The sequence below is a fragment of the Myotis davidii genome, unplaced genomic scaffold (assembly GCF_000327345.1).
Source record: "Myotis davidii unplaced genomic scaffold, ASM32734v1 scaffold1608, whole genome shotgun sequence".
Classification (NCBI taxonomy): domain Eukaryota; kingdom Metazoa; phylum Chordata; class Mammalia; order Chiroptera; family Vespertilionidae; genus Myotis; species Myotis davidii.
In genome coordinates, this window is record NW_006299164.1 from 286163 (window position 1) to 296150 (window position 9988).

The 9988-nt window shown below is 50.3% G+C and overlaps 2 protein-coding genes across 3 annotated transcripts in view; one reads left to right on the top strand and one right to left on the bottom strand.

Annotated features, from left to right (window-relative positions):
- Positions 1-1398, top strand: part of CCER2 (coiled-coil glutamate rich protein 2) — a 3247-nt gene extending 1849 nt beyond the window's left edge. Inside the window, exons 5-6 of one of the 2 annotated variants that reach the window (XM_006774640.2) lie at positions 17-440; positions 1063-1398. In XM_006774640.2, the coding sequence (XP_006774703.1) occupies positions 17-440; positions 1063-1152 (514 nt within the window). In that variant the 3' untranslated portion in view covers positions 1153-1398. The remainder of the gene's footprint in view (positions 1-16; positions 441-1062) is intronic. The other variant, XM_015571072.1, reaches the window with a different exon arrangement.
- Positions 1399-1489: 91 nt separating this feature from the next.
- NFKBIB (nuclear factor of kappa light polypeptide gene enhancer in B-cells inhibitor, beta) overlaps positions 1490-9988 on the bottom strand; it is an 18701-nt gene continuing 10202 nt past the window's right edge. The window contains exons 2-6 of the mRNA XM_006774643.2: positions 4068-4173; positions 3603-3987; positions 2589-2677; positions 2239-2499; positions 1490-1633 (exon numbers count right to left, since the gene is read on the bottom strand). Coding sequence (XP_006774706.1) covers positions 1538-1633; positions 2239-2499; positions 2589-2677; positions 3603-3987; positions 4068-4173 — 937 coding nt within the window. The 3' untranslated portion in view covers positions 1490-1537. The remainder of the gene's footprint in view (positions 1634-2238; positions 2500-2588; positions 2678-3602; positions 3988-4067; positions 4174-9988) is intronic.

Genomic DNA, 9988 nt, shown 5'->3' on the forward strand with positions numbered 1-9988 from the left:
AGAGGGCAGCAGAGAGGACCCACAAGTCTGAGGTGCGGGAACAGGCCATGCACGAGCATCTCCACAGCCGGCTCCACCAGGAAGAGGACCATGAGGAGGCACAGAAGAAGAAGGAGGAGGAGGAAGAGGAGGAGGAGGAGGAGAGGAGGAGGGAAAAGAAGAAAAGGGGGCCCATGGAGACCTTCGAAGGCCTGTGGAAGCAGTGGCAAGAGGATGGAGGGGACCCCCAGAAGCAGGTGGCAGAGCAGGCCAGTGACGAGGAGCCGGCCCAGTTCAAGGCCAAGGAGAAGGGCATGCATGTGCTGGGTGGGGGCAGCAGCCTGTGGCAGGGGGCCAAGGGCAGGGGAAGAGAGAGGCACAAGGACTTGCTGTACCACCACCGCCGCCAGCCAGAACCTGAGTCCAAGCAGGAAGAGAAGGAAGAGGCTTTGGAGAGGGAGGTGAGTGGAGGGGGCAGTGGGGAGCAGGGTGGACCGAATGTCAGTGGAGTTCCTACCAAACACCTACCAGTGTTGGGCCTTAAATAGCAAGATCCACCGTGACTGGGTCACAGTGACCAGGACTGACACCAGGACTAGGCAGCAGCATCCAAGGGCCTCTACTTGACCAAGAAGGCTTCCATTCTGATTAGCCACCCAGATGGCCACTCAGTTCCCAGAGCACCTGAGTTAGCCACCACTGCGAGTCCCCGCCGAGCACAATGGCCCCATGAAAAGGCTGCGGTGCCTGATTCACTGAACTATAGATGGATATATGGCTGGGTCAGAAAGTAAGATGCTTCCATGATTGATGGCAACAACCAAAATGGCCATCCCCCCATATGGGTCATGGCATCCAAGCTGGGCACCTTTGCTAGTCCTGTGTCTGCTGCTGTTGGCCACCACAGACCTCACCACTGGTCACGTTACTCTTCCAGGGTTATAGCAACCACTGTGGTCACCATCACAGCCCATGATGACCAAGATGACTGCTGCTGGCTGCCATGGCCCACACTCATGGGCAACCACTGATGTGGCCTGCCTTTGGAGGTGAGCGCTGACCACCCATTTCTGATCCCACCAGGAGCAGGATGTGGAGCAGCTGGAGCACGTGAGAGAGGAGCTGAAGAAGGCAGCGGAGATGCTGGGGGAGGAGCTCAGGAGGGAGGGCTGACTCGACCTCTTGTCCTCCTTCCTGGCACACCCTATGGCTTAGAACTGGTGACCCCAAAACCCCCACCTCATCTGGCGCCCCTGCCTCTCCCCAACCTGCAGGAATGGGAGAAGGGTGTGCCTTGGCACCAGGCCTGAGGGGCCAGGTCTTCCGTGAATAAGGGGATGGGTTTAGACTGACTCAAAAAACACTCTGCCACCCACGAAACCCACTCCAACCCTCTGCGTGAATAAAGCACTAAGAAAATCACCAAGGCTTCCTGTGTGGCACTCAGTTTGGAGGGATGGAGCCCAGGGGTAAACGGGAGGACTGGGAAGGCAACAGTCAATCTAGTCTCTGATTGTCAGAACTAGGATTTTATTTAATTAGAAATTCTATTAACAAGTCAGATGGGGTCATCGGGGAGAGGTTTTGAAGCTGGGGTAGGAGGTAGCCAGTTCGTGCTCCGGCCACTGTGGACCACGATGTCGTCGTATTCATCCTGGGGGCAGAGGAGGCCAGGCAGAGGGGCTCAGGTGGCTGCCACCTGGCCCGCTGCCCCATTTCTCCCACCCGCCCTAAGACTTGGTCTTGCCTTGAAACCCACGTTTCCCCCCACTCGTAGTTCAACTTCCCTGCTTAGTTCTCCATCCACCATTTTCAAGGGCATCTGTGTTTTCCCCACTCCTGCTGGAGCTGGAGCCCAGTTGCTTCTCCAGTTCTACAGCCCCTGAGGTCTCCCTCCTCCAGCCCTTCCCTCTGCCTTTACCCAAATTCCTCAGCTCCCAACGTCATCGCCTGCCCAAGGGTTCTCCAAAGCGGCAGCCTCACTGCTGCCTAAGGTCTTTCCCACTGCTGCCAGTGTTTGAATCACTGCTGCTCACCTACCAGTCACTACAACTGAGATCTTTTCTCTGCCTCTACCTGAGTTCTCCCTCCCTGCAACCCCTGTCCAGGTACCTGCACCATTTGCACTCCTGCCCGAGTTCTCAAATCACAGCAGCCCAAGGTCAGTCTCAATGTGCTGCTTAATTTCTGTTCCCTTTCCCACCGGCCCATCTACCCTGAGCCCCCAGCTGAGCCTCCCAGTCTTTCCTCCTGACTCACGCCCTCATCCCCGCTGTCACTGTCGCTACTGCTGCTGCAGGGTCCAGGCTTGTCGTCCTCATCCTCGGGTTCAGGGGCTCCGTGTGCACGGAGGAGGCGGGCGAGGATGGGGTTGGGCCGGAGCATGGCGCTGCCCAGTGGGGTGCGGCCACCGTACATGCGGGCAGCAGGGTCAGCACCTGCCTTCAGGAGAAGCTCCAGCACATCAGCTGCTTGGGCCTCCACTGCCAAGTGCAGGGGGCTCCGGCCACACGTGGGCTCCTGTGGGTGTAGCAGAGAGGTCAGAGGGGGCCCTGCCCCACTCTGGGACAACCCCCAACCTGCCACACCTCCTCCCTAGGGAGGCTCACCAGTTTGTTTAGGTCAGCTCCGGCCTCCCAGAGTAGTCGGACCATCTCTGCATCTCTGTGGATGACGGCCACATGGAGTGGGGTGTGGCCTGGGGACAGTGATGTTAGACAATGAGGCTGAGGAACCTGGACCCCCAGTGCCACAGCTCGGGGGAAGGCTTTGTGGCCTGAGGGTGACCGAGTCTGGGGTCTGGACCCTGAATTCCTGGGTGTGTCAAAGAGGCATCTGCATGGCAAATGCCTAAGTCTCAGGGGAACTGGAACTGGCTGGCAGTGCCAATGCTTAGGTTGTGGGCCTGTGGCTGTAGATCCCGGGCCCACGGACAGGAGGCCTGGATCTTGGGAACAGGAAACCTAAGCCTCTGGTCTTACTTCACAAAGAACCTGAAGCTCCAGCACATCAGCTGCTTGACTCAAATTCCTGGGTCCTGAATGGTTGAAGGACCTGTGAGCTTGGGGGCCTGGGGTGGACCCTGAACACTGACTGGGTCCTGGATGACATCAGTCCCTTTGTGAAGGGGCCAGTCCTGGGTAGTTGGGCTTAGAGATGGGAGAGCCGAGACTCAGACACCAGGGCCCTGGGAGAACTGGCTGAAGAGGGTTGTACCTAAACTCCGGTGTCAACCTTTTGGAGCCTGGGGTACCAGAGTTTCACAGAGGGCCTGAGCCTTGAGTTTCCTTATCCTAGGTGGGCTGGGACCCATGGTTGGGGGGTAGGGAGATGTCCAGGATGTGTTGTGCCTTCTGGCTGGGGAGGCTGGGCCCAACCACTGGATTTGGCCTAATAGCTCTAGGCATGTGGGTTCCTAGTGATCTGGAGCCTCCAGGTAGGGATTCTGGGTCCCACACAGCCAATTCTCAATAATCTGGGGTCTGGGCAGGAGTCTTTGGTCCCAATGCCTGGGTCCCTGAAGCCTCAGTATTATTTCCCAAGGGGCTGGGTGTCGAGTCAGGAGAGCTGAGCCCAAAGCCAGGCGCTGTCACCTGGACCTTCTCAGTAATGTGGACTCTCACCTTCATAGTTTTCAGCCTCTAGCTGCAGCTTCCAGTCCTCATTCTCTTCCTCCTCCTTCTCCAAGTCGGGTTTGGGGTACAACCCAACAGCAGTGTGGTCAGTGCCAGGGGTGTGATCAGTGCCAGGCGTGTGGTCGGTGCCAGGGGTGTGGTCGGTGCCAGGGGTGTGGTCAGGGTCCTGAGCGAGGTAGATATGGGGGGCTTCCCTAGGGTGCTGGGGGCGGGGCTGGAGCAGCACTTGAGCACAGGCGTGTGCCCCCATGCGGCAGGCTAGGTGCAGCGCTGTGTGGCCCCCACGCTCTGCCACATGCAACCCGGAGCCTGCCGTATACAATTTCTCCACCGTGGATGCCTCCCCCAGGATGGCTGCCAGGTGCAGGGCTGTCTGCAGGGGCAGAGCGCAAGTGTTAGAAGTCACACTGAGAATCCTGGCCCCAAGCCCTACACTATCTTCCTGTGGCTCACCTGGCCCAGGTCATTCTGCAGGTCCAGGTACTCAGTACCAGCTGCAAAGCCTAGGAGGAAGTCCAGGAAGGGCTCATGCTGATGAATCACCGCCAAGTGCAGTGCCCTGAGAACAAGGACAGGGGTCAGAAGGCACAGGTCAAGTACTCTTGCATTCACTCATTCAATAAACTGTGCTAGCCATTGTGACCACAGTTCTGGAACCAGATGTCAGGAACCTGAGAGGGTCAGGTCTGAGTTAATGTAGAAAATTTATTTAATCAATATTTATTAAGTAGGACTTCTTCCTCCTCTCAAACATGGACCAGACTTCTCTCCCATATGAATCAATGAACAAATCAGACCAAACATCCTATATAATAAAAGGCTAATATGCAAATCGACCAGTCACTGTGATGCACACTGACCACCAGGGGGTAGACGCCAATGCAGGAGCTGCCCTCTGGTGGTCAGTGCACTCCCACAGGGGGTGTGCCACTCAGCCAGAAGCCCTGAGTCGGGCTCATGGCTGGCGAGCACAGCAGTGGTGGCAGGAGCCTCTCCCACCACTGTGGCAGTTGGACATCCCCAAGGGCTCCTGGACTGCGAGAGGGCACAGGCTGGGCTGAGAGACCACCCCCGCCTCCCAGTGCACGAATTTTGTGTACTGGGCCTCTAGTAGTATATAAAGCAACAGTTTTCAAAATACTGGACAATGTATCATGCAATGAATGACAGTGTGAGACAGGAAACAAATGAGGTGAAGCCTTCGATTGACTGCCACAGCTTATGGTCTTGAGAGTTTCAAGCCAAGGTGCTGGGAGAGAGAACCTAGGCAGAGTCAGCAGATTGCCTGAGGTGAGGAGATGGAGCTGAGTTGGGGGTAGGGGGTTGCCAACTGGCTAGAGTCAGAGGATAGAGAACCCAAGAGGAGAGCCTGGGGAAATGACCCCAGTCTGAAGAAAGTATCATTCAAAAGAATTGGAGAAGTATGCCCATCGCTCACATGGCTGGGAATAGTACCCACTATTCCTACAAGCCAGACTAGGACACACCCATCATTCACAGGACATTGAGAAAAATACTCCAGAAGGTCTTACCTCAATAGTGGGGAATAATGAGTGCTAGCTGGGACACTGTTAAGGACCCACCTACCAAATCATAAAAGCAAAACCCAAAAGGATCAAATGAGTTACAAGTAATTTAGCTGTATCCCAGAACAATACTCAAGAATATTTATAGGAAGAAAAAAAATATTTATAGGAACACAAAACTAACCAGCCTAACAAGTTAAAATCTACAATGTCTGGCATCATCAGGCACACAAAGAAGCAGGAACACATGACCTATAATTAGAATAATCAATCAACTGAAGTTAACCCAAAAATGATCCATATGTTAGAATTAGCAAACAAGAAAATTAAAACAGTTCATTATAATTGTATCTCACATATTCCAAAAGTTAAGTATAGATATGGATGATAAAAGAAAAAGATTCCAATTGAACTCCTAGAGATAAAAACTACAGCACCTGAAATGAAAAACACACTAGATGGAATTAACAACAGATTGCACATTGCATTAAGAAAAGATGAACGAGCCCTAACCAGTTTGGCTCAGTGGATGGAGCGTTGGCCTGCGGACTGAAGGGTCCTCGGTTCGATTCCGGTTAAGGGCATGTACCTTGGTTGCGGGCACATCCCCAGTAGGGGGTGTGCAGGAGGCAGCTGATAGATGTTTCTCTCTCATCGATGTTCCTCTCTGTAAAAAATCAATAAAAATATAATTTAAAAAAAAGATTAACAAATTTGAAGACTTCACAACAGAAACTCTCCAGAATGAAACACAGAGAACATTTAAAAATGCAAGAACATCAATGAGCTTCAGGGAACATGTCCCTAAAGCTGTGGTTCTCAACCTTCCTAATGCCATGACCCTTTATTACAGTTCCTCATGTTGTGGTAACCCCCAATTTCATTGTTACAAATTGAACATAATTAAAGCATAGTGATTAATCACAAAAACAATATGTAATTATATATGTGTTTTCTGATGGTCTTTGGCCAACCCTGTGAAAGGGTCGTTCGACCCTAAAGGGGTCCCACAGGTTGAGAACCACTGCCCTAAAGGAAGAGGTAGATAGAAAAAATATTTGAAGAAATAATATCTAGAAAATTCTCCAAACTTGCTGAAAACTCTTAAACCCACAGAACCAAGAATGTGAGTGACTGCCAAGAACAAGAAATATCAGGAAAACTACACCAAGATCCATTATTTAAAAATCTCTTCAAAATCAATGATAAAGACCAAAATCTTAAAAGCAGCCAGAGAAAAAGATACCTAAGTACAGAGGACTAGAAATAAGGATGACAGCAGATCTCACTAGAGAATAATGAAAAAACAAATACACAATGGAACAATATCTTCAATATCCTCAAAGACAATGACTATCCAACCAGAATTCTTTAACCCAGCAAAAATAGCTTTCATAAATGAAGACAAAATACAGATTGTAAGGAAAGAAAAAAGGCCTCTCTTTTCCTTTGCTGTACCTTCCACAGTTTACGGGAAGCACCTGGTAATTAAACCCCAAGATTGTTAGGCCCTCTGGTTCAAACAGTCCCTCTGTTCAAACTGAGGGGCAAAATAAGCTACTCTCAAGGCTACATTCTTACATACATATCCCTCCTCCCTGCTGATTTACAACCCAGGAATAATTAGTAGAAAGTTCCCTTCCTCCCTTTCCTTTAAACAAGCCTCTTTTGAACTCTTCATAACTCTTACTCTTAAAATGTTTTACAGCTTTGGAAAAACACTAAGGATAAGACACCTCATGAGAACATCTGCCCGGATTGTCTCCTGAAAAACTAACGAAGACAACCCCCCTAATGTCTGCTCAATTTCACTTAGCAACAGCAGCAGCCTGAAAAGTCCCCTCCCTTCCTTATCCAAGGCTTTAAAGGTGGAGGTGGGGGTGTCTTGTCCATGGCCTTAAAAGAGGCCGCAGCTTTTGTTCCTTGCCTTTGCATTGATTAGCAATGCATTGGCCCTTTCCCTTTGGGGAAAATAAAAATAAACTTCCTACATTCATCTCTTATTATAGTTGTGAATTCTTTCACAGCCCACGTTACAGGCCAAAAACGCTAACACAGATGATTTCAGATACACAAAAGCCTATGGAACTCATCATCGACAGACCCACACCACAAGAAATATATAAAGGAAACCTTCAAGCAAAAGGAAAATTATGTCATCGCCTGGCTGCTTTGGCTCAGTGGTTGAGCATCGACCCATGAACCAAGAAGTCATCGGTTCAATTCCTAGTCAGGAAACATGCCCAGGTTGCCGGCTGGATCCCGAGTAAGGGGTGTGGAGGAAGCAGTGATTGATGTATCGCTCTCATAGATATATATTTTAAATATATCTTTATTGATTTCAGAGAGGAAGGGAGAGGGAGAGAGAGATAGAAACATCAATGATGAGAGAGAATCATTGATTGGCTGCCTCCGGCATGCCCCCCACTAGGGACTGAGCATGCAACCTGGGCATGTGCTCTTGACTGGAATCGAACCTGGGACCCTTCAGTCCGAAGGCTGACGCTCTATCCATTGAGCCAAACCAGCTAGAGCTTATAGACATTTTTATCACTATACTCCTCTCCCTTCCTCCCTCTAAAATCAATAAAGACATATTTTTTAACAAAAGGAAAATGAAAGAAGATTAAAAATGGCAGCAGAGCAAGTGGATGCTGCACAGAAATAATCCCAGGATTACCAGGAATTACAACTAAAATACAGAAAAGCTTCCTGAATAATCAACAGAAGACTCACTGGAGAGAACCCTGATAAATGAGGACAGAAAGTGGAGACCCCAACCAGACTGGTAGGCAGGGAAGAGGCACGAAAGGGCTGGCAGGCTCCCACAGACAGAAACTGAAGTTCTGGGGAGATATCTCAGCTGTGGGGGGTTGCCACTGAGAACTCTGGGGTCTAATCCCCAACCTGGGCCCCCCAGCTCAGAGCACCAGAACTGAGAAGGGTACCCACATAACATCTGTCTTTGAAAAGCAGCAGGGTTGCTGTTAGCCAGGGAGAGATGGCTGGAAATTCAGGCACCCTCTTAAAGGGCCAAAGCACAAAATTCTTTGTGGGGCCACAACCTTGTGCTCCGGCAGAGGGAAGGCAGAGTGGACTGAAGCTGGGTGAGCAGAAGCCAGGATCAGGGGCTTTGGGGTTAGAGCTCAGAAGGCAGACACCCGATTTCCTGTGCTGAGTCATTCCCTCACACTGCAGAGGTCATCTTACTCACATAGACATTTGCTATACAGGCAAGCTTCCCCCAGGCAAGCTTCCCTGGGGGAAGACATTTGACCTACCCTGTTGGAAAACACCTTGCCCCATGGTGGGGAATTGCTCAGGCCTATTAAAAGACTGAGAATAACAATTAGCCTCCAGGCAGAAGCAATTGCCCCACCCTGTTGAAAAAACTTACCACACATGTGGACGACTGCCTGAGGACAATTCAAAACAAAATCCTATCAGTCTGTAAACAGAGACAGTCTCTGGAGGCTTTGAATCTTTGCCTGATCTACTTACTCAGAAACAGCATTTGACACTGTCCTGCACTAGAGATTGAGAGGCGTGGCAGATCTACCTAGTAAATAGTCACAAACCCAAAAAGGCAACCAATATGAGGAGACAAAGAAACATACTCCAAATAAAAGAACAAGATAATTCTCCAGAAGAAGAGATAAATGAAATGGAGATAAAGAAATTACCTGATATAGAGTTCAGAATAATGATGGTAAAGATGCTCCATAGCATGAGAAAAGATATAGGAACTATGAAAACAGAAATAAAGGCCGAAACCGGTTTGGCTCAGTGGATAGAGCATCGGCCTGCGGACTGAGAGGTCCTGGGTTCGATTCCGGTCGGGGCATGTACCTGGGTTGCGGGCACATCCCCGGTGGGATGTTTCTGACTCTATCTCTCTCCCTTCCTCTCTGTGAAAAATCAATAAAATATATTTTTTAAAAAAATGAAAAGAAATAAAGAATGACATAGCGGAGAAGCAAGATGGCGGCATAGGTAATCACCCGTACTTGCTGCCTCGCACAACCACATCAAAACTACAATTAAAAGACAAAACGGTATCATCCAGAGCCACAGGAAGGCTGGCTGAGTGGAAGTTCTACAACTAGAAGGAAAGAGAAAAGCACACTGAGACTGGTAGGAGGTGCGAAGGTGCGGAGGTACAGAGGTGCGTGCGAAATGGTCTGGCAACTGGGTGCGCTGTTGTCTTTTTCAATCAGGAGGGAGATACAAGATCACAATTGCTCTGAACTCCAATTCCGGGCAAGACTCTGGGGACCCAGACTCATATGGGGAGAAACTGGACTATCTGGCATTGGGTCGGAACACGAGGGTGGCTTTCTCTCAGAGGTGCTTGCAGCGATCACTGTTCCTAAATGGGGGCACAAGATACAGAGACCCGGGGAACTCTCCGGGGCAAGGCTGACTGTCAGCCATTGCTGTTTGCTCCACCCTGGTGATTGCCTGAGACCCCGCCCCACCCAATTTACAACCCCACCCAAGAAGTGCTCAGAGGCTTTTGCATATGAATGGCCCGTACTTTCGCAGCATAAAACCTAACAAACTGCAGCTGGGTCAGAGAACTCCAAAGCTTCCAAAAGAACCCCTAAGTCTTGCCAGCACCCTGCACTGCTTCACAGCTGGGCCTCATCTGGGCACTTCCAAACCCCAAACAAAGAGGAGGAATCTGCAGATCACTCTGTAGCTCCTGCTGGGCAGCCTCAGGCAGTGGCTGACTTTGTAGTTCCTTGGAGGTCCAAGAGCCAGTATACCCAGTGGTCAGTGTGAGACCAGACCAGATTATAACTCTTCACATCCATAAGTGACACACTCAAGGGACAGACTCAATGA